A 24,646-nucleotide genomic window follows, 5' to 3' on the forward strand; every position below is an offset into this window, starting at 1 on the left:
GTATTTTTCCTAGGGCGAGTGAATCCAAAACTAGAGGGCATAGGTTTAAGGTGAGAAGGGAAAGATATAAAAGGGGCCTAAGGGGTAACTTTCTCACGCAGAGTGTGGCATGTATATGGAATGAGCTCCCAGAGGAAGTGGTGGAGGCTGGTACAATTACAACATTTAAACGGTATCTGGATGGGTATATAAATAGGAAGGGTTTAGAGGGATATTGACCAATTGCTGGCAAATGGGATTGGATTCACTTAAGATATCTGGTCAGCATGGATGAATTGGACCAAAGGGTCTGTTTCCATGTTGTACATCTCCTTGACTCTAAGTGGGTCAACGGTGGGACTGTTTTACTCAGTACACAGCAAAATATGTTGTCACAGGCCTGGAGGGCCGAAGGACCTGTTCCTGTGCTGTATTTGTTCTTTGTACTATCAGAGTAAAACTGCACTTTTCCAAACACGTTCACCATCCCTGACATTCTCTGAGCCTCTGATCGTGTATTGTATGACCTTGACCAGGGTAACATACGATTGAATTCACAGGCTGTGAGTGATCCAAGTGTCAGCATGTTTATTATTAGGGCAAGCAGATTGAGCCTATCAGAGGCCAGAGCCTTGGGGGCAGCAATCTCTCTGAAGATCAGTTTACGTACTGTTGCAATATGACTTGTTATATTTATTTAGTGTATGCGCCTTGGCCCCAGTTTCCCTGCGTTTTAACTGCAAGCCAGGAGCAACTTCTATTTAAGACATCAACCATTTCCCTAAGATCCAGACCCTAACCCAAACCCTATTATTGATTTAAAAAAAGAGACTTTAGCTAAAAGCTAGGTGATATACAGAGGAGCCATGATTATTCAACCTCCTGTTATACATGGTCGTGATTCTCTGCCAGCTGGGCTGATGGAAGTTCAGGATTCAGATCAGACTGTACGAGTCTTTTCAACTGGGCTGCAATATTCGGTCTGATTTGGTGTACACTTCGGTGAATCTTTTGAGCTGTTTCAACCAAGTTCAAGTCACTGTTTTTCCTGTCCTCTACCCAACGAATCAAGCATGCATTTCAGAATCTTTCAGTTTAGGTTAAGTGGAGTGAGCCATCATTGTTCAGACCAGAGATTCCGAAATGTTTTGACTTGGTCTGTTGCTATGTTCCCATCCACTGCTGCTCCAAGTTTGCTCAGAGGCTGGAGTTAGTCATTTATCAGGAGGGTGGTCAGTGAGGATAGTTGAGATCAGTAGTAGGACCATTGGCTTTGTCTGATCGACTTAGCGACTTGGATTGTAGAGGGCACAATTTCAGAATTTGCAGATGGAGTTATTGGGAACCATGAGGAGGATAGTTTGGATACATTGTTGAAATAGGAGAAAGTGAGGACTGCAGATGCTGGAGATCAGAGCTGAAAATGTGTTGCCGGAAAAGTGCAGCAGGTCAGGCAGCATCCAAGGAGCAGGAGAATCGACATTTCGGGCATGAGCCCTTCCTGAAGGAGGGCTCATGCCCCAAACGTCGATTCTCCTGCTCCTTGGATGCTGCCAGACCTGCTGCGCTTTTCCAGCAACACATTTTCAACTACATTGTTGAAATAGGCAACATGAAGTTCCAATGCAGATTAACCTGTTCTCTCATTGAAGGGGCCCACATTATTAGGGTGGTATCTCTATCCTGCGAGTTCTCCCTCCTCACATGGATACACATTGTTACCCAGGTAACTGCCATCCTAGTGGAAATGAGACCACCCCTTGTCACCTTCCTCAGGACAAATATGAAGTGATTGAATGTCATTAGGAAAGTGTCAGCAGTGCAATGGGTTCATTCTCTGCCAGTTTCTGTGCTCTTTGGCCAAAATAGTGCCACTGACCCCATGGAGTGGCAAGTCACAGCCCCTGGGGCCGATCCCATGTCCCAATTCCTGATGAAGCAGACCACCATTCATGTTGCATTTAATGAGAGGAAGAACTATCCTTAAGCTGCAAAACCCTCTTCCTCTTTTCTGTACCATTATCTGTTATGATAGGCAGAAGCGAGGTGCCTCTGTTTTCATGTGAAGTGAGACTAACTGGATTTCTAGTCAAAAGAACCAGCACATGTTGTGGGCCAAGTGACCTGCTTTGGTGACTATGAGGCATAGTTAAGGTTGATAGCCAACAGCTTTTTCTCATGGTAGGGGAAATCTATAACTAGAGGGGATAGGTTTAAGGGGAGGATACAAAAGGGTCCAGAGGGGCATCTTTTTCACACAGATGGTGGTGAGTGCCTGGAACAGACTGCCAGAGGTAGTGGTACAACAAGGGGACATAAATTTAAGGTGAAGGGTGGAAGGTATAGGGGAGATGTCAGGGGTGGGTTCTTTACCCAGAGAGTGGTGGGGACATGGAATGCGCTGCCTGTGGGAATGGTAGAGTCAGAATAATTGGTGACCTTTAAGCGGCAATTGGATAGGTATATGGATGGGTGCTTAAGCTAGGACAAATGTTCGGCACAACATCGTGGGCTGAAGGGCCTGTTCTGTGCTGTATTGTTCTATGTTCTATCTATGTTCTATAGTGGTGGAAGTGAGTACACATTTGACATTTAAGAAACATTTAGACAGGTACATAGATGGAATAAGTATGGAGGGATATGGATCAAATCAGGCAAATGGGGCTAGTTTAATTGTACAAACTGGACAGCATGGCCAAGTTGGGCCAAAGGGCCTATTTCCACGCTGTAAACCTCTATGACTCTATTGCAGCATTATGTATATATGAAAAAATTCAGAGTATGCACTCATGTCGAAGTTGCACTGAGTTCACATGTTATTTTCACGTTATTTTCAGCATCACACCTAGCTGACAATTCCATTACTATTTTTAAGCTTATCCCCTAACTGATTGTGAGCAGTGTTACATAGTACTGTATATATGATGTTGTATATATTCCTTTCATTACCACTTCTGCTCTTAATGAATTCCACATTTGTAACACAGTTAGGAAGTGATTCACTGGAAGGTACATCAATCAGGAGCTCCATCTGGATTGTATTAGTGTCCAATTGTCTAAATTGAGAGAGAAATATCAGGTTGGGTATTGCACTGTCTAAGCATTATGACGTCAAGGAAAACTTCTGCTCCAGCGAATTTTTGGAAAAACTTGATCAGCATAAGCTCTTCATAAATAAGATGCAGATTCCCCACCCCTTCCAGCCTCCAAAGACATTACCTCAGCTTTTCCACAACTTGGTCTGCTGCTATAAAATAATATTTTGGTTCGACTGAGTTGTGAAGGTGTCATCAGTGGACTGAATGGTACCAGGCTTGGCGATGGAGTCTGGTTGAGCTCAATTAGCATTCGTTAGTAATACAGTCATCAGTCCACACCTGGGTGGGAGTTCTTGGCCTTCCTGACTGTTTTCATACTGCAGCTCTCACAGAGTCTGTGTTGTCAGCCAGTCTTTCTGATCACTCATTTAACAGGCCTAACAAGTTACCAGCTTTTGAGTTAAACGAAAACCCCAGAGGGGAGATTAAGGAAAGTTAAATTGTCAGACACTACGCATTCCAAATTTTTTAAATAAAAGACGAAATGCTGGCAGTGATAAAGTCTGAAAGAAATTGATGCTTTAAGGTTCTTGGTTGGGACCTGCCATTAGATCAGAGGTACACCTGAAACATTAACCCATTTTTGTCTGTCAGAGGCTGTTTAAGACTGTGTCTTTTTACTTTTGTGCTTTTTAAAATTATGGACTGAAATGAGAAAAAAAAATTTAGAAAAACAAGGATTGCTGCATGGTTTGAAAGATGAGTAACCTGAAATTCATGGTAAGCATTATTTAAATACCTGCTTGAACATGCAATAATTGAAGTGTTTGCAGACGAACTGGAGGCAAGTGTTGTTTACATATGGAGCTTTGGTTGACAAAACAAAGTTGATTGGTCTGTGGAGTCATGAGCAGTTGTCAATGACAAAGGATTTTTGCCTGCCATAGCCATATGTTTGTTTCTCCACCTCCTGATGCTGCCTGGCTTGCTGTGTTCTTCCAGCCTCCTGCTTGTTTACCTTGGACTTCAGCATCTGTAGTTTTTTTTTGTCTCTTGAAGTTAGGAATAAGATACAGAGAGAAGTGATTTATCAACTCAGGAGTGTTTCTCTGTTGTCTGCAGTCAAATTCTACTTTAAACCGGAAGAAACCCAGTTTATCTTTCATTCATCAGTTGTTGTAAGCTGAGACTTCCAATTAATGTTAGAGACCTTTTCTAAGTGAAGCAGCCACCGTCTGCCTCTTACAAACCAGTGGAAGCTTTTGGACAAAGAAGCTGAGAAGAAACTTGATCAGCAAGTGCCACCTCAATGGATCTTGTGAACAAAGAGGATTGAATTGCTTTTCCAATTTCCCATGTGTATTTTTTTCCTGTCTGTCTTTATGTGCATGTGGTGAGTTCATAAGGGGATTAGAATTTTAATTAGTAGAGTTCTATGCTAACAGTTTAGAATGGTTTACCTGTAGTTACTGTTTCGAACTCCAGATACTTGAATGCACAATGGAAACCAGCATACATCGGTGCAGGAACAAGGGAATGCTGCGGTATCTAAGGTGCAGTCTGTCAAATGAATCATTAAATCAAGGTCACATCTGCCCACTTGGTAGTAACAAAGAATTGTGGCATGATTTGAACAAGAGCGGGGAGTATTCCTGAAGGCCAGGCCTCTTGTAATAAATACTTCTTGTTTAGAATAGAAACCTGATCTGAGATTTTGATCAACCTTGATCAGAAGTTCATGAAAATTGGGGATTTTATGTGCCTTCTAAAATCTATGTAATGTCTTCAGGATAGCAGGTTTGATTTCCAGTGTGCTTCCCCGGTGACTTGTGACCCTTCCTACAACAGCTCACAACCATTTGCAACCACATCCACAACTGTTAAGACCCAAAGCTAATGGAATGCTAACCTTTATATCTCGAGAACTGGAGTACAAGGATGTAAACGTTATACAAAACCCTGGTTAGACCCCACTTGGAGTATTGTGAACAGAAGGCAGCACACCTGAGGGAGGACATATTGGCCTTGGAAGGAGTACAACATAAGTTTAAGAGGCCTATTTTCTTGAGAATTTAGAAGGTTAAGGGTGAACTAATTGAGTCTTCAGGATATTAGTAGGAAAAGAGAGGGTAGTTAAAGTTAAAACAAAGAACTGTGGATGTTGGAGAATTGAAATCAAAACAAGAAATTACAGAAGAAACTCAGCAAGTCTGGCAGTGTCTGTGCAGAGAAATCAGAGTTAATGTTTCGGGTCCAGTTATTTCTCATCAGAACTGTTCTTTGGACATTAATTCTACTTTCTCTCCACACCTGCTGCCAGATCTGATGATTTTCTCCAGCAATTTCTGTTTTTGTAGTTAAAGATTAAACATTTCCACTAGTTGGGGATTGTAGAATTTGGGGCCACAGTCTGAGAATTAGGGCCAGACCATTTAAAAGAGATGCTAGTAAGCACTTCCACAAACTTAGGGTGGTAGATGTTTGGAACTCTCCTCTACGATTGGCAGTGGATGCAGGCTCAGTTGTTGTTTTAGATCATTTTTGTTAAGCAAAGGCATTAAGGGATACAGCCCAAAAGTGGGGTTAAGCCACCAATCAACCACGATCTGATTGAATAGTGGATCAGGCTCAAGGGGCTGAATGGCCTACTCATTTTCCTATGTGCTTAAAAACTCTGGCATTCCCTCCCTGCCTTGCTTTCTTCCATTAAGACACTTTTTAAAACCCATTTCTGTGACTAAGCCTCTGGTCATCTGACCCAACGTCTCCGTGTGTGTCTGAGTATCACATTTTATTTCACAATATCCTTATGAAGGAGGTCTTGGAGTGCACTGGGCAATGTTCCTACGTCAGGGCTAGACATTCCAGGTTCAAATTCTAGTGCAAAACATGATGACCACGGAAGGTGCACTTGTAATCCAGCCAAACATGTTGATTGTCAGCCTGTAACTCCTTCCAACAAACCTGTTGGCAAGGGCTAAGGTGGGGAGGAGAGTTCCCTGGTCAGCATCCTGCAGAAAACACTGCTGTACTTGACCATGAGCATGGACTAACCTAATCGAAGTCTAGGTCCAAAACTTGGAAACACAGACTGGAGTTAGCACAGACAGGCTGAACAATCTTATGAAGCATCTAAGCATGTCTTACTATGTTAGTTGCACTCAACAAATGTGGGTTGTTGTTGTTTAATTGTTCAGTCCCTTTAAACCAAAACTTGACATCTCTAGATTACTGGAATTTTCTTATATTTATCACCTCTTATCTTACACAAATTCGGAACAACCGTTCAAAATCGAATAATCTTACAGAGCTATAGTGTAACAGAGCAAAGTCTTGTAGATTCATTGTAAAATATAATTGCAATCAGAACCTAATACATCAGGGCAGCAAAGAAGCATCAGATTTCTTTGAGAAAATTGTCTCTGTCCATTTCACTTTCATGTTAATTGGGACCTGATTTGTAGAAATTGCACAGTGCCAGTGTGACTCAGTGATGAAGCACCCCTCCATTCTGAATCAGTAGTTTGTAATTTCAAACCCCACTCCAAGTACTTAGTGCACAATGGAAACTAGCACATTAGTGCAGAAACAAGGGAATGCTGCAGTGTCAAAGGTGCAGTCTGTCAAATGAGTCATTAAATCAAGGCCACATCTGTCCACTTGACAATAATAAAAACTTGTGCCATAATTTGAACAAGAGCAGGAAGTATTTCTGAAGGCCAGGTCTCAATCTGAAACAATTTACTAGAATGCTACCTAGATTGGAAGGTTTGGGCTATAAGAATAGATTGAGAGTTTCTCCCCTGGAGCATAGGAGACCTTATAGATGTCTATGAGATCATGAGAAGCATAGATATGGTAGATAAGTGACAACTTTTTGCCATGGTAAGGGAGGGCATAGGTTTAAGTGAGAGGGGAGAGGTACAAAAGGGCCCAGAGAGGCATTTTTTAATGCACAGAGGGTGGTGTGTGCCTGGAATGAACTGCCAGAGGGAGTAGTGGAAGCGATTACAATTTCGTCATTTAAGAAACATTTAGACAGGTACAGAGATGGGATAGCATTGGAGGCATATGGATCGAATACAGACAAATGGGACTAGATTAAATTGTGAAACTGAGCAGCATGGGCAATGCTGGCTGAAGGGCCTTTAGTCTTGCTGTAAACCTCTATGACTCAATAATCAATGCCAAAAGCATGTGATTTGGTGTTTTCTTTCAGTGCTGCTGATAGAATTGTACTGTATGCGACTTCATTGCATCACTTTTGATATCATGACAGTGACAATGTGAGTGAAGTGTAAAATTAGTCATGGTAAATCGAAACAGTTCACTTTACATCTAGCATTGATGTCAATGCAAATAAAATTGGGAAGAGTTGGAAAACAAAGTCCAAATCTGCTCCTATATTTCAAAACAATATTTCATTTTCTGTCAGTAAATTTGAATGTTTTGTTATTGTGGAAAGTGTAATATGAATGGAAGTACTTTCCTTTGTTATCAGACTGGACATTGCGAGAAAGGTAGAATATGGTTTCTTTGTACAGAGAGCGCAGTGAATGAGGACTTGTGTTCAGTTATTCATTCCAAAATAAAAGAAACAAACCTAGTGGGTCAAAATGAACTCCCTGTTTCATTGGAACATCACAAAGAGCTCTTTGTGTTACAATTAATTGTTAGTATCTCTGCCATCTCAATTATCTCATAATCCCACCATCCAGTGTGACCTACAGATGCTTTCTAATTATTGAATTATAATATTGTGGAGGAGTTTGAGAGAGAGCAAATCAAACTTTTCTCAGGAGAATGAATTCAACAGAAAATCATTAATTCCCACAATTTCCCAAAATCAAAGTGGATAAACCCCTCCCATCTTCCACTTTTCGATGTGGCTTTGAATTATAATATTGTAAAGGAGATGCAGCTTTGTCTCCCAGTCACGTGAACCAAGGAAAGAAACGTGACCCTTACTCTCCCTTTCCCTTGTTTGCCAACCGTGTTTTTGCTTTAAAGAAGTTCAGTGACCTGGTTCGGATAAGATAACTCGAGCTAGCCATAAGGGTCTTTGTGAAATAGGCAGAGCAACATCAACAAGAAAATATAGCCCTTGTTACAAACTGTAAAAACAAGATACTTTCAAGTGTTGAAGTTAGTTTGTTTTTGAAAAAACACTCTACTAGAAATTTCCTCATAGATGTCCTTACTCAACCTACAGAATGCCAATTAAAGAAATAAACAGACTTTGGAGATTCTGGACTTATGTTAAAGCAAGTTTCCCCCCTACTTAGTATAAGGGATAGGGATCAACTTATGAAAAGCAAACCTTCTTGAAGTAACTGATTTTATGCTAAGTTAGCCAGTATTCTAAATCAATCATTCAAGCACTAAATTAAGAGAATTTTGAAACAATCTGTAATTTACGGATGATTTTTCCTGTGAACCACTAGATAGGTTCAGAGGAAAGGAACTCATCATCAAGTGCTTGCTTCCAATCCTGAAAAGTATCTTATTGTTGAAATTTATATGAACAGTGGTATTTGAACTTCAGAATTTGTAAAGGAAAAGTTGCAAAAAACATGAGCCGGCATCATATTTTTGTATCTGTTATAGTTAGTTTTGATATGGCTAAGTGTTACACTGTTGTGCTTGTTCTTCTCAAACAGGAACCATACGAGGTGCTATGTAAAATATGACGTTCATTTCGCAAGATCAATACTGGCAGCCTATGTTTTTTTCATCTACATTGTGTAATAAGTGCTTGTTGATGGTTCTATGTATCTTTGTTGCCTTGGTTTGTATTTAAGTTGTTAGGTGTAGTCCAATCTGTAGATTATTTTAACTTACGTGATTTTGACTTGTATGTACTGTGTAGCAATGTATGGTGTTGTATGATAATTGATGGTATCTGTGCAAAATTGGTCTTCTGCGGTGATGGATGATTTGGAGGTGCCGGTGTTGGACTGGGGTGTACAAAATTAAAAATAACACAACATCAGGTTGTAGTCCAACAGGTTTATTTGGAAGCACTAGCTTTTGGAGTGCTGCTTCTTCATCAGATGGTTGTGATGGTCTTGTTTGCAAATGAGTAATTTTCTGTGACAATATTCCAATAGATAGTACTGGAAAAAAAAATTCTGTCAAAGCTCTTTATCTTGCAGTAATCATACATTTACAAAAATAGCAATATAAAGAGGAATAGCATTTTACACTGAGTTCTGAGAAAGAGTTACTGGACCCGAAACATTAACTCTGATTTCTCTCCAGATGCTGCCAGACCTGCAAAACGTTTAAAACAATTTCTGTTTGTGTAACATTTTATAGTTGAAACTTTATTGCTGGAACAGCACAGCAGGTCAGGCAGCATCCAGGGAACAGGAGATTCGACGTTTCGGGCACAGGCCCTTCTTCAGGAATGAGCAGAGAGTGTTCAGCAGGAGAAGATAAAAGGTAGGGAGGAGGGACTTGGAGGAGGGGCGTTGGAAATGTGATAGCTGGAAAGAGGTCAAGGTGAGGGTGATAGGTCGGAGTAGGATGGAGGCGGAGAAGTCAAGAAGAAGACTGCAGGTCAGGAAGGCGGTGCCGGGCTGGAGGGATCCGGCTGAGACAAGGTGGGGGGAGGGGGGATGAAGAAACTGGTGAAGTCCAAGTTCATCCCCTGCGGTTGGAGGGTTCCCAGTCGGAAGATAAGACGCTCCTCCTCCGACCGTCGGGTTGTTGTGGTTTGGCGGTGGATGAGTCCAATGACCTGCATATCCTCGGTGGAGTGGGAGGGGGAGTTGAAATGCTGTGCTACAGGTTGGTTGGGTTGGTTCGTCCGGGTGGCCCAGAGGTGCTCTCTGAATCGCTCCGCAAGTAGGCGGCCTGTTTCCCAATATAGAGGAGGCCACACCGGCTGCAGCGGATGCAGTAGATGATGTGGGTGGAGGTGCAGGTGAATCTGTGGCGGATATGGAAGTTTCCTTTGGGGCCTTGGAGAGAAGTGAGGGGGGAGGTGTGGGCGCAAGTGTTGCACCTCCTCCGGTTGCAAGGGAAGGTGCCGGGAGTGGAGGTTGGGTCGGTGGGGGGTGTGGATCTGACAAGGGAGTCGCGGAGGGAGTGGTCTCTACGGAAAACTGATAGGGGAGGGGAGGGAAATATATCCTTGGTGCTGGGGTCTGTTTGGAGGTGGCGGAAGTGACAGCGGATGATGCGCTGTACATGGAGATTGGTGGGGTGGTAGGTGAGGACCAGTGGGGTTCTGTCCTGGTGGCGGTTGGAGGGGCGGGGCTCAAGGGCGGAGGAGCGGGAAGTGGAGGAGATGCGGTGGAGGGCACCGTCGACCACGTCGGGGGGGAAATTGCGGTCCTTGAAGAAGGAGGCCATCTGTGTTGTACGTATCTTGAACTGGTCCTCCTGGGAGCAGATGCGGCGGAGACAAAGGAATTGGGAGAATGGGATGGCGTTTTTACAGGGGGCAGGATGGGAGGAGGTGTAGTCCAGGTAGCTGTGGGAGTCGGTTGGTTTGTAGTAGATGTCCGTGTTGATTCGGTCGCCTGAGATAGAAACAGAAAGGTCTAGGAAGGGGAGGGAGGAGTCCAAGTCTGTCCAGGTGAATTTGAGGTCGGGGTGGAAGGTGTTAGTGTAGTGGATGAACTGTTCAACCTCCTCGTGGGAGCACGAGGTAGCGCCGATACAGTCATCAATGTAGCAAAGGAAAAGATGGGGGGTGGGGCCAGTGTAGTTGCGGAAGATGGATTGTTCCACATACCCTACGAAGAGGCAGGCATAGCTGGGGCCCATGCGGGTGCCCATGGCTACTCCTAATGAGAAGACAGAGCTTATACAGTATACATTGTTGTGCCCTTTAATATTGGTAACGTGCATGCAAACGTTCTAATGAGCAGAAGACAAAAAACTTTGTAAAATGTTGTCTTAATGAGGATCCTGGACAGAACGAGAGAAAGCAACTATTCCCCTGAGTTGAGGAGTCAATCACAAGGGAGGCTTTGAAAATAAAAGGTTGGAGGTTTAGAGGGGAGTTGAGGACGAACATTTTCATCCAGAAGCTGGTGGGTGTCTGGAATGCACTTTCTGGGAGGGTATTAGAGGTCGGTAACCTCATAATCTTTAATAAGAACATGGATGAGCAATTGAAATGTCATACCACTTAAGGCTTCGGATGAAGTGTTGGAAAGTGCGACTAGTGTAGATTGAGCGTAGTTTTGGCAGTATGGACCCGATGGGCCAAAGGGCCTCTTCCATACTGTACGATTCTATAATTTGATGATTAATTGTTATCTATTACGTAATGTTGCATTGTGGCTTTATTGGTTTAACCAAAATGCGAGCAAATGGGTCTAGGTCAGATTGGGACAACTGGTCAGCCTAAACAAGTTGTCTGTTTCAGTGTTGTATGACTCTGTGACTCTATCTTGTGATTACCTGTTGATGTATATTTTAGGAGAAAGTGAGGTCTGGAGATGCTGGAGATCAGAGATGGAAATGTGTTGCTGGAAAAGCGCAGCAGGTCAGGCAGCATCTAGGGAACAGGAGAATCGACGTTTCGGGCATTAGCCCTTCTTCAGGAATGTATATTTTAGTGTCACCTTGTTTGTATGAGATTTTGTACTTATTGCCTTGAACACATGCACTAACATATGAAGCACTTGTGTCTTTATTTTCTGGGGGGAGGCGAGGTGGACGCTGTTCTTGTAAGATGTGAGAGAGAGAAGACATGTGACTCCAGCATCCATCCTCACTTCATCTCTGAGTGATTTCTGCGGTTTGGCAACAATTCAGGCAGCTTTGAGATATTGGCAATTAGAATTGAGAGTACTTCACTAAAACCTATTTCTTATCCAAAATGGAATTCTATAGGAAAAAATCAGTTTCCACACAGGTCACAAAGCAACAAAGTTAATTATGAATCTAGCTATAATCTTTCACATTTAACATTGCCAGTTCCACTTTCAAGCTTAATATTGCAGAGTTATATTTTTTCATCACATGTTCTGTCCTGTTAATCGACTCTTAACCATTCCAGTTCCTTTTGAAGCAGTTCAGTCTAATAATGCTTTAAGAAGTTACAGCTCTTTTATGTCTTGCCTTTTGTGGTCATTTGTGGCAATAGAGGTTAGCTGTGCGCAAAGTCCAAAATCTATCTTTCTTCATAGTTAAACTCTTGCATCCAGTGGATGTTTCTCCTGTTATAGTTCTCAAAGATGTTGTCTCTGAAAAGCAAACCTCAGAAAACATCTTGGTGTGATCAGTAAGATGTCACATCTCAGCAAAGCAAAGAAATGATGATTGGTAATAATCCTTGATGGCCATTATTAGAAAGTATGCAAATATAGAGGAATGAGGCAACACAGGTGGCTGCTCAGTGTTCTGCAGGCAAACCTCAAATTAAAACTCAATCTTGTACAAGATTTCTAATTATGTTCCTGCCAGTACTACAAAGCGAACTAAGAAATTTGTGGAATAATTTCTTCATACTATTTTCAGTCACCATTTTCATATTTCACTTAGATCTGTATTTTGAGATAGAAAATAAATATAAATGTAACGTTAAAAAAGACTCAAATTAACCATAAAATTGATCAAATCATGTCAGAAACACCTGGCCTTCTGACTAAAACTTGTAGCCTGAGTCAGAAATGCAAATTTGACCTAACTGCCACAGATTTGCAATCTTAGTGAGCAAATGTTGTGTATGGAAGAAAGAGAGATGAGTAATAAATTTATCGCTGCATTTACTGAAGTATCCTAAGTGTGACTCCTGCCAATCTATATTGGCAGTTTGCGGCACTTGAGGTGGTGTCCCTACAAGGGAAAAGTTTACACACAACACTGAGCTAATGGAAACTGCCTAGCTTGGATTTGGACATTCTTAATTATGTTGATTCCTTTCTGTGCATGCCAGAATCCTTGCTGGCCCAGCAGTCCTGCTTTTATAACGTCTACAAGAACCTATCATAGATGTCAGGAGGTAGGAAATAACTGGGCTGTTCTTGCTTCTGAGCAGAAATACAGTGAGAGGGAAGGCAAAGTCAAAACCCACGTGACACTGGGTTATAGTCCAATAGGCATATCTGAAACCGCAAGCTTTCAAACCCCTCGCTCCTTCCTCACAGCTAGTGTGAGAGAATATATTAGGCACAGAATTTATAAGTAAAAGATCAAAAGGTCAGTGACTTAAAAGAAATTCAGGGATTAATTAATCAAAACCTACACCTTCATTCTAACTAATTAAAGACTTAAAAGCCAACTAAGTTTGCTCAATATATTTGCATAAGTTTTATGACCCTTTGATCTTTTACTTAGAAATTCGGTGTCCGATGTACTGCCTCTCACTAGCTCCTGAGGAAGGAGCGGAGGCTCTGAAAGCTTGTGGTTTCAAATAAACCTGTTAGACTATAACCCAGTGTCATATGATTTTTGACTTTGTCCACCCCAGTCCAACAACACCAGCACCTCCACATCACAGTGAGAGGGAAAGTTAAGACATGGCAGCTGTTGGGGGATTGAGATCCAACATCAGGATTATCTTTGGTCCTGACCAGCCAAGATATGAATATGGCTTACATGTTCCAATTTATATTGAAACGGTGGTTAATGGACAGAGGGTGCCCTCACATACAATTAGGGATGGAGGTGAGTTCTGGAAGCTGGAGGACCATTACAGGTCCCCCAGGTACTAAAGGAAGTGCAGGATGTTAGAAGGGGCACCTCAAAAACTGAGGCATTTTCTTCACACTTCAAAATTGGGACAGCTACAATACCATCTTTGTGGAGGGGACGTACTATTGGAGACATTGGGCAAACCTTTCTGGCATTTCTACACCAGATAGCAACTATAATTGACAAACTGTAAGTCAAGGATTGAAAAATACCTCTAACATAATAACAGAGAGAAAAAGTACTTTCTAAATAATAACTGAGAGAAAAAAAGTTCATTTTTCCATTAGAAAATGTTGCAAATCCTATGGGATTGAAAGATTTTTCCCAAACCTTATGTGAAACCCAGGGTTCAAAAATGAATGATTATAAATAGTTGGGATGAGGGTTTTGGGGTAAGGAGAAGAAAGATCAAAAGAATCTGCTTACATCTCAATAAAGTGTTATAAAGTGAGCAGCATTGCAAATCTCATTTTTGTGAGGCTAGTAGTATCTGTAGGATATGGAATAATTTAATCTTCAGCCAATTATATGATGTAATTTGCCACTATTCAGCAACGGATGGACTGCTGTCAGACTGCATTGGGACATCAGTAAGTTACAGAATTCTAGGTCCCTGATATTCATTAGCTGTATGGTAAGACACCTAGTGATCCATGTTTAAAAAAGCCAACCAAAGATATGGGCAGGTGAGCGCCCAGTATCACATGGAACAATTCAGAGCCAGTTGGTCCCGGATTTGTGCTTTATGCTCCTTTTGGCTAAGGATGTAACAATTAGTCACCAGATGGGAGAAATTAGCCAGTTTTTTTTTTCTGACTGCTAGCTGGTGAGCCAAGTTTTGTGTGAATATTAAGCAAGATCAAGGCTGTGTTCAGTGGTACCGCTGCTCAGTTCCTCTCCTGCTGAGAATGGTTTTGGGTGGAGATGTTTTGTTTAAGAGAAGGGGGGGAGAGATTTACTTAGTCGTAAAGTGATGCTACATCTGAACTGGAGAATACTCAATGTGGGCACAAAGGAGCAGGAAATGGCCACAATCCCGTTTCCTAGAATTAATACTTTTTATGAATATGTGAAAAAAAAGGTCAAGAAAATATTTAAATCTTTGATGAAGAACTACTGGCAGAGTAAAAGTATAATTTATATAATGTGCATTTAAAGGTCAGTTTGATGTTAATGACCATTGGTTTCTCTTCTGTTTCTTCAGGTGCAACCTCTGCCCCATGTTTAATTTTCATCTTCCCGGCTGTCTTCTACATACGGATAATGCCAAAGGAAGAAGAGCCAATGACGTCACTTCCAAAAATCCTGGTATGTCTCCAGAAAGCAAATCCCAAACTGAGGTGGTGTGTCACAGTTCACTGAGGCAGTCCAAGTTGCTTTGGTAACAGTCACGCCTTGGACTGGAGCTATGTGTAGTGATGAGTGAGGCTCTGATGACTTTTCTGACCCATGATTGACCAGAAATCTTTCCCATTCTTACTGCTGGCTATTGGCATGTTCTGGAAGGATTTGATGGTCAAAATGTTTGGCCGCGTTACGAATGCACCCTTCTTGGTCATGAAGGCCTCAAACCCGATCTTCTGGCTAAAAGGCAGGGGCACTATCCACTGTGCCACAAAGCCCAAAGGCACAAAAGCTGTTCTGTATGGAATAATCGGTTTTACTGCATTAGCTCATTAAACAACACTGACTATTGATTTATGTTCAATTGATCTTCAGGGATTTTGTTTTCAAGGACCTTATTGACATGTCTGACACAGTTAATTCTGTGCTATTAGTGCTGAATTTTTCTCCAGTGTTTTCACTTTCATTGGTCAATTCAGGCAGGGCTGCAACCTTTTGTTATAACCATTATCCATTGTCCTGCATTGAGGCTTATTGACAATGAAGGTTGAGGGGGCAGCAGACACAAGGATACTGCTGAGGATACACATGAATAGCCACTGCACCCCTAACAGCAGGGGGAGCTATTGTTAAGGGGGCAAATATGCCCTGTATATTCTTTAATCGACCCCACTTGGCATGAGGCATACAAAATGGCACTCAATACCAGACTTCACCTTCTATCCAGTAAAAGAAAAGACTCTCAGTGAGATGGTGAAAAGGGCGCTATCCAAAGGAGCCAGGCGCAGACCTTAAAGGGCACCTAAAATATATTCTCTGGCCCACCTATTTGCTTCCCTAGCTCCATCCCATCCTTGGGCCATTTTACTAAAGACCTATTTTTGTGTGTAACGTTTATCAATTTTGCACCTCCTGAACAGTGTGATCACAGATATCATCGTGCTTTTTAAGCAGTGTGAATTTACAGTAGACTACAGTGAATCTCAGAATTCAAACAGGCAGGACAGGAACAGTTTAAGGGCAACATGTTTTAGCAGCAGTTTTAGGGAAGACTTGTCAGGATGCAATGACAAAATGGCTGGGCGATTGTCAGATGCCACTCCTGAGGCACAGTCAATGTTTGTTGGTTTGTGTACACTGTTGAAGGCAAAGGGCAGAAGCCAATATGAACTGAATTGAGCATGAGCATCATGGTGACTCAGTGGTTAGCATTGCTGCCTCACAGCAACCAGAGACCCAGGTTCAATTCCACCCTTGGGTAATGGTCTATGTGGAGTTTGGACATTCTCCCTGTGTCAAGTGAGTTTCCTTTGGGTGCTGCAGTTTCCTTCCAAATTCCAAGTATGTGCAGGCAAGGTGGATTGCCCAGGATGTGCTGGCTGGGTGGATTTACCATGGGAAATACAGGGTTATAAGGATGAGGTGATTCCAGATGGGATCCTCGTCAGATGGTTGGTGTGGACTTGATGGGCTGAATAGCCTGCTTCCACACTAGGGATTCTGTGTTTGTTGGAGCAACTAGGTAAATCCAACACAGGTACGTGCTCTCAAACACAGAGCAAACCTTTTTGGTTCTGCTGTCCTCCCATCTCACTGGATAGGACTGGGGAAGGGAAATGTAAGCACAGATTGTACTGGCCTGGAAAGTGTTGTTATTGGAAACCTAAGTTTTAGAATGTACATTTGAACAATACGACTTGCCAGGACTGACACAAATAGATAGTTGCGTGGCAGATGTAGATGGGTTTTGGTTACTAAGGACGTCCTGATAATGAGTTTATTGCATCATTCTGTTCATATTTATTTTGCTGTTTTAAAGGGTTTTTTTAATTAAGTGATGTTTGTTCCTCCTTTTTTCAGCAGTGAGTGAAAATACTTTACAATTAGACTGGATAGGAGAGGATGAAGACCAGAATTATTAAAATAGAATTCAGGAGAATTTTTTTAAATTCAGTATATAATAACAAGATCACAGGAAAAGGACACTTTTGACCTGAGTTTTAGAGAATGAAGCTGGTCAGGAGGTAGAAGTATCAGTTGGAAAGCACTTAGTTATAGTGTCATAGAGTTGTACAGCACATAAACAGACCCTTCAGTCCAACTCTCTGGGCTAACCAGATATCCTAAATTAATCTAGTTCTTTTTGGCTCATATCCCTCTAAACCCTTCCTATTCACTTACCCATCTAGATGCCTTTAGAATATTGTAACTGTACCAGCTTATTCCATGCACACACCACTCACTGCATGAAAAAGTTGCCCCTTAGGTCCCTTTTAAATCTTTCCCTCTCACCTTATACATATACCTTCTGGTTTTGGACTCCCCTACTCTGGGAAAAAGACCAGAGCTATTCACCCTATCCATGCCCCTCATGATTTAATAAACCTCGATGAGGTTTATAAACCTCAACCTCTGATGCTCCAGGGAAAATAGGCCCAGGCTCTCCCTATTGCTCAAAACCTCCACCCCGGCAGAGCCTTGTAAATCTTTTCTGAACCCTTTCAAAGTCAATATCATCTTTCCTAAAGCAGGGAGATCAGAATTCAAAGCAGTATTCAAAAAGTGGCCAAACTAATGTCCTGTACAGCCACAACATGACCTCCCAACTCTATACTCAATGCACTGACCAATAAAGGCAAGTGAACCAAACACTTTCTTCATGATCCTGTCTACCTGCAATTCCACTTTCAAGGAACAATGAATCTGTGACCCAAAGTCTCTTTGTCCGGCAACACTCCTGAAGAATGATCCTGCCTGAAGCATTAACTCTCTTGCTCCAAGGATGCTGTCTGACCTGCTGTGCTTTTTCCAGCACCATGCGTTATCAACTCTCACACTCCCCAGGACCCTATTATTAGATGTATGAGTCCTGACCTGACTTGTCTTTGGTGGTGACCATAATTCAGGTAGCTTTAGGGTACTTATGAAAAAGGACTAGGTCAGATCAGGAATAAAATTTCTCATGTATGGAAAAGCTCACGACCAAACTGAAGTGGATTGGAAACAGTGTACCAGGGATATTGTGGCATAGCGGCAACGTATCTGAACAAACAATGCAGAGGTTCAGATTTACAGTTCAAATCCCAACACATCATCTGATAGAATTTGAATTCAATTAATAATCTGGAATTGAAAGCTAGCCTTAGTATTAGTGATATTTTCGACTGTTGTTAAAACACATCTTTAGAGAAAGAAATCTCTCTCATCATTATCTGCTGTGGCCTATGTGTTACTCTACACCCACACAAATGTAGTTGAACCCTACCTGCCCTCTGAAAAATAGGTGCAGCCCACTCAGATAAATGGCAATTAAGGATGTTCAAAAAATGCTGGCCTTGTCTGCGCCGCCCCACCGCTCCCCCCCACCATCCCATTGCCAGGTCTGTGGTAGGCCTTCAAGGAAGTGATGTTGAGGGTTCACAACATGCAGTGCAGAGCCCTCTGAATGTCAAGCGCCTTAGAGGGTACCAAAGGTGAGGAAAAGGAAGCTTCTAATAGATACCAAACACTCAATACTACAGAAAACCTAAAGGTGTATAAGAAATGTAGGTTTGAAATGATAAAGGAAATCAGGAAAGCAAAAAGAGCTGTGCAGAAGTACTTGTAAGTAAAGTTGCAGAAGACCCAAAGCTTTTATATACAAATGCACAAAGAGCAAGAGGATAATGAAGGAGAGAGTACAACCTATTAAGGATAATAAGAGTGTGGAGGTGAAGGACATTGGTATGGTGCTTAATGAATACTTTGCGTCCATTTTCACAAAAGAGAGGGATGATACCAACATTGCAATCAGAGAAGAGGAATGCCATGGTAATCCAAATGCACTGATGAATCTGTATTCATTGCAGTACTGTTTTTTCCAGCATGATACAAGTCCATATTTAGGAGGGGGTTGGGGATGTATTCAATTTCAACTCCAGAAGTGCTGGTAAATCTACTGGACACTTACTGAACAACACCATAGTCAATTGTCTGATTCTGTCCACCCAAGAAATTGAATTGAATTTAATTTATTGTCACGTGTACTGAGGCACAGTGAAAAGCTTTGTCTTGTGAGCAATACAGACAGATCACAGAGTTAAGTAGCATAGATAAGTGAATAATAGGTAAACAGCGGCAAAAACAAAAACACAGGTACAGGCGAATGTTAAGAGTTTGTATTTTAGCAACATTAGGGTAGAAACTGTTACGAAACAGGCTGGTGCGTGTGTTCATGCTTCTGTACCTTCTCCCCTATGGTAGAGGTTGTAGAAAAACATTGGATCGATCTTTGAGAATGCTGGTGGCCTTTCCTCAACAGCGGGCCTGGTAGATGGATTCTACAGATGGGAGGTTGGCCTTTGTGATTGTCCAGGCCGAGTTCACCACTCTCTGTAACCGTCTCCAATCTTGAATAGTACAGTTGCCGTACCAGGTAGTGATACATCCAGACAGATCCTTTGTGTCTAATCACATTGCTGAAGCTTAGTTGATACGGGTCAGCAAAAATTGCATGTTAAGTCTGAAGATGCCACATAACATATAATCCTTAGTTGATGAGCATCCTTTATTTAAAACAATGAGGGGTTTTGACAGAGTACTATTTCCGTGGTAGGAGAGGCTTAACACATAATTAAAATAATTGTCAAAAACCAAGAGGGAGGTGAAAATACTTTTTTTTAACACAGTTAGTTGTTATGATGTGAAATACAGTGCCTGAAAAAGTGGTGTAAGCAAATTCAATAGTAACTTTCAAAAGTGACTTGGAAATCGACTTAGAAAGGAAATATGGGAAGATATATAGGAAAAGATGAGAGAAATTGGATAGTTCTGTCAAAGAGCCAGAACAGTCAATATTCTTCTTCTGTCTGTGTCATTAGGAAAGGTTTAGGAGGATATGGTCCAAATGTTGGTGAATGGGACTAGGTATGGATGAGTGGAACCGAAGGATTTGTTTCCATGTTGTACATCTCAATTATTCGATTTTATATAATACTACTTATGATATAAAGCGTTTGGTTGAACCGGTGTTGGATTGAGGTTGACATACAGTCATGCTTCCTAATTTGTTTTCTCACCTTTTCCCCACCCTTTCCATCTGGCAGTGTCCTCACACCTGATTAATTATTTCCGTCTGCTGTCTGCCTTATATTTCAGGCTGTTTCCTTCGCTGTCCTGGGCTTTGTCTTCATGACCATGAGCCTGAGCTTCATCATCATCGACTGGTCTAATGGGAGCGGCACCGTCAATGGAGGCCACTAGGACAACAGAGTGCCTCGCTCACTGAGAGCCAAGTGCCCCCCTCAGCACCCCTTAGCTTCACCCAGCAGGATAATCGCTGTAGAAAATTGCCAACAAACCTGACCCCACTGTAATAAGACACACACTGCGAGTACTGTACATATATATAGTTTTGCACACCAGCAATTTTTATATCATGTAACTGTATAGTGATGAATTGATGCAAATACATTGCATGGGATTTTATAAAACTACAACATTTCTAAGTTATTTTGTATAGAGGTAGGACAGAGGTGACACTTTCAGAGTAATATTCTATTAAATAACTGGCTTAGTATAGTGTAGGGTCACAGGTATAGTTGCTGGTACTGAGTTTAGCACCTTGGGTCGACTGAGGGGGGTTGTCATGTTTATGTAATATATATTTTACATTGTGCTCTTTTGACATAAATGAACATCGCACAGAAGTATTTTAAAAGGTGGTTAGGAGCCAATTGAAAAACAAAAAAAAAATTGCCATTTATTGATCCTATTTTCAATCGCCCTACTAAATACTGTGTGCACTTTTTGATGAAGATAAAAGCAGTTGAGATACCCAATTACTAATTTTTATAGAAAATGTTGCTGTTTCAGTAGGTAAGTGCTAATAATCATGAATCATCCACACCTGGCAGATGCCCCAGCGCAAACCTCTGCCTGAGCTGAGTGAGTAGGTCTCTGCCAGGTCATAGACTAGTGAGGGGAACAAAATCAGTCTGGGGCTTCCAATACTTAGAACCCCATAACCCAGAGAGTCAATACTGCAGATCCTGAATCAACTGTTATTTGTCAATGCTTACATAACCCCCTGGCTCGTTGATCACTTGCATATATATAAAGATACCTTGAAGGTATCTCACCTGGGTGAGCTATAAAAAGACTGACATTACCTATGAACTTGTAATTTAACATGACACTTCTTAAGTTTTTTTATATTATTTAACCTATTTTTCTAATCAATTTGTTCAGAGGTGCTATTACACACCTCTGGAGCTGGTGGGACTTGGAACCGAGCCCAAGAATACTTCGCAGATCAACTGAGTGCTTCAATTTTGATAATTGAATCCGGAGTAGTGGGCAGATTGTTCTCTGTTATGAAATGTGTCCCGATTAAGACCCTATCTTTTGCCCTTTTCTCTCACAGAGATCACGAGCTGGGCTGCCTATTCTCTCATGACAATATTGCAAAGCAATAAGCTGACAGTAGAAGTTTGGGAAACAGATGGGTCTGTTTATGGTGGGCCAGTTTGATAGCAACAGGACATTGTCTCACCAGTAGACATTTTGTGGCTTCTGACCCTGAGAGTCCGCTTTACACAGTTTGTAAAACATGTCGTGCACTGCAGTACACATGGGATTGGGAAACCATGGTTGCAATCCTGAAGATTATTCCTGCAAGGTGAATTAGTTGAGTGACATACACTGAATTACTTGCACTCAAGCTGAAGACTCAGGATCAGATAAGGAAGTTTCCACACTTGCCTGTGTTACCACCAACCCTACTGTAATATATCCACTGTAGAATTAATTGCTGCTATCCATCTGGGGCAGTGCCCGACAGAGAAAAGATACTGGGGATTGGAAAGAAAGGTCAATCCTATTTAAAACTATTTTGTTGGCAAGCCAGGTGGAGGAGGAAAGCAGGAAGGCTAATTTCCTAATGTCGTCATGCGTTGCTGCAGTTGTGAAGGCAGTTCCCTGCTCGAAGCAGTGAACAAGACAAATATGTTCCATGCCCTATGTGGCACTGGGAGCACAGTGTGGGCCACACTTTCAAGGTGGTCCAACCTATCAGGATGGTGGAGCTGCTTTTCCACTTAGCCAGTGGCAGAATGCCAACTGTTTGTAGGATGTAGAGGTGGGAGAGCGAATGAAACAGTTAACATTAAAGTTCAAAAGAAATTCTAAAAAAAAGACTTTTTATTAAATAAAAACACTAATGAAAATGCTGGGGGTGGGAGGTCATCCTCCAACATTTAATAATTTAGTCTGGTGTCTGTGTTTTAATAAGTAAATAAAATGTCTCATTCTTCACAGGGAACCTAACTGTGAACCTTTAACGCAGTGCGTGTGCAGAAAAATGGCTACTGGACAGTTAATACTGATCTTGTTTGCTGGTTTGGAAATATCTCAGCACTTTTATAAAATAATAATTCTGGGGGCAAAGAATTGATTTATTTTGTGACAATATTGTCAATGGCTTTGATTAAATGAAAGTGGATTTTATTTTTGACTCGTAGTCCTATGCAATATTAATAGTGTTGGGTGGAAATCTCCAGTAACCTTTGCTCTGAAGCTTTAAGGATTTATTTTGTTAGATTGCATTGCTCATGTTTAGAAATGAGGCTTATCTGTCAGATTTCTTTACACAATATTTATATTTTATTAAATGTGTAATTGAATTTTAATTTAATAGAAAATAAAAAGGATTAAAGATTTTTAATATTTTACATTTGCATAGCAGTGGAAAAGCCTTATAGAGCTGTACCTGGGTGTGTGAACAAACCTATGTATGTTTTTGTAGATGACTGTTTGATAAATTACACAAAATACTTGTCTGGTACTAATCCTGTGCATTACCCTGTAAATTGTAATGCTAAATTTTGTTAAATGTGCAGTAATCCACATAAGATGTGTGTCACACTGGTGCATCAGGGAGGAACTAATATACATGATATGGTCAAGATTTGCAAGGTCCACTTACCCACCTCACCTCAACAAACTAGTTCAGTTTTTGTAATACATACAAGAGATCCAACGCATTAACCAATAAATATGCCTTAGGCCATTTGTTTATGGCCTACCTGTGTATCAAGCCCCTATTCTTAAATTCTGCAATGTGTAAGGTCATTTGCTTCCTTTTCTTCAGTGTGCCAGACTCTGTATTCCTCTTCCTGGTGCCCACTGATCCTACCCTTTATGCTGTTCGGCATTTTGATTAATTTTGATCCTTCAGCATATTGCATTCTCGTTTTGTTATTCAGTATGTTACTCAGACTCTTGTCTGTCAATTCATTCAGCTTTGTCTCAGTGGTTGGCACTCACACCTGTACCAGAAGATTGTGAATTTGAGCTTCACTGTTGCATAATATTCCAGCATAATGTTGAGGGTGTGCAACACTGTTGGAGTTGCTGTCTTCTGTATGAGACAATACACTAAGAACCCAACTACCCTCAGCTGCAATTATTAATAAGAAAGGTTATCTGGCCATTATCAGGTTGCCCTTTGTGGAATCTTGCCCCATACAACTTGGCAGCTGTGCCTCCCTGGTTACAATATTAACTATACATCAGAAGTGGTTATAAAGGTCTTGATATTGAAAAGGTTCTGAGCTTGCGCAATATAAGTGTAACTTATTCTTTTACCACACTCTCAACGGTTTGTAATTCCTACCAGCTGAAACCCTTCAAGTATGCTTTTGTCATGCTATCAGTTCTCAGTCCTTCATTGCATCATTCCATTTTCCCCTGCTGTTCATTATGCTGGTTTCATGTCCATACTAATGCAGCTACAAAGGTTTTCTCTGCGGCCAACCAGCTTCTCATTCTATTTTTCGACTTACTTTCCTCTGATGATATTCATCAAGTATTTTTTAACAGTCTAAGCGAAAGCAGGAGATCTTCTCTGACTTAGAAAGTGGACATTACCCTGTTCCTTTGGATTATCCCCACCATCCCTTCAACTGGCTTCCCCAATGAGCCAGAGATTCCATATATTTTGTTCTGGAGCCAAAGAGTTTCAGTCAGCCTGTGGTCACCTCATTATTGCATTTGGGATTGAGATAGTTGTTAGGCTTATTTGAATCTTCAACTTAAATCCTTATTGACAGGATTTCAACATGGCATCACATAACTGCTCGGTGAAACTCTGAGGGAATAGGTGCTGCAATGAGGTTTTTCAACTGGAGAAGTTGAAATAGGCATTTAGGAGAAGAAGCTTTTGATGGAGATTCATGGAGAACCACAGTAGCCCAGCACATTGCTGAAAAGAGACCAATTTCAAGTGATCTCAACCTTGACAACCCAATAGGACTCTCCTCCTATTGTCTAAATTGTCAGAATTGTTAGAAATGTGGTATTCTTGCATTTGTCCTGATGAGTGCAGGATGAAAACCTTCTGCAACACATCTCTCTTTTCAGCAACATTTGAACTGCCAAGTGTATCATCAGAACACAGTTTTGTAGAATGGGCAGGCGACGGTGAATCTCATGGAAACGTGTAAAACTTCAACAAGACCAGACAGGATAAACACAAGAAGGATGTTCCCAATGACTGCGGAGTCCAGAACCAAGGGTCACAGTCCAAGGGTATAGGATAGACCATATAGGACTGAGAATGGGAGAAATTTCTTCACCCAGAAAGTGGTAAG

At 41.5% G+C, this 24,646-nt stretch overlaps 1 protein-coding gene across 1 annotated transcript in view; it reads left to right on the plus strand.

The window, feature by feature from the left end:
- Positions 1-23,085, plus strand: part of LOC122558863 (sodium-coupled neutral amino acid transporter 3) — a 137,671-nt gene extending 114,586 nt beyond the window's left edge. Inside the window, exons 15-16 of the mRNA XM_043707722.2 lie at positions 14,878-14,981; positions 20,154-23,085. Of these exons, the coding sequence (XP_043563657.2) occupies positions 14,878-14,981; positions 20,154-20,258 (209 nt within the window). The 3' untranslated portion in view covers positions 20,259-23,085. The remainder of the gene's footprint in view (positions 1-14,877; positions 14,982-20,153) is intronic.
- Positions 23,086-24,646: the final 1,561 nt, after the last annotated feature.

This window comes from Chiloscyllium plagiosum, unplaced genomic scaffold (assembly GCF_037043375.1).
Source record: "Chiloscyllium plagiosum isolate Xiang-an unplaced genomic scaffold, Cpla_swu_hap1 HiC_scaffold_14, whole genome shotgun sequence".
Taxonomy (NCBI): domain Eukaryota; kingdom Metazoa; phylum Chordata; class Chondrichthyes; order Orectolobiformes; family Hemiscylliidae; genus Chiloscyllium; species Chiloscyllium plagiosum.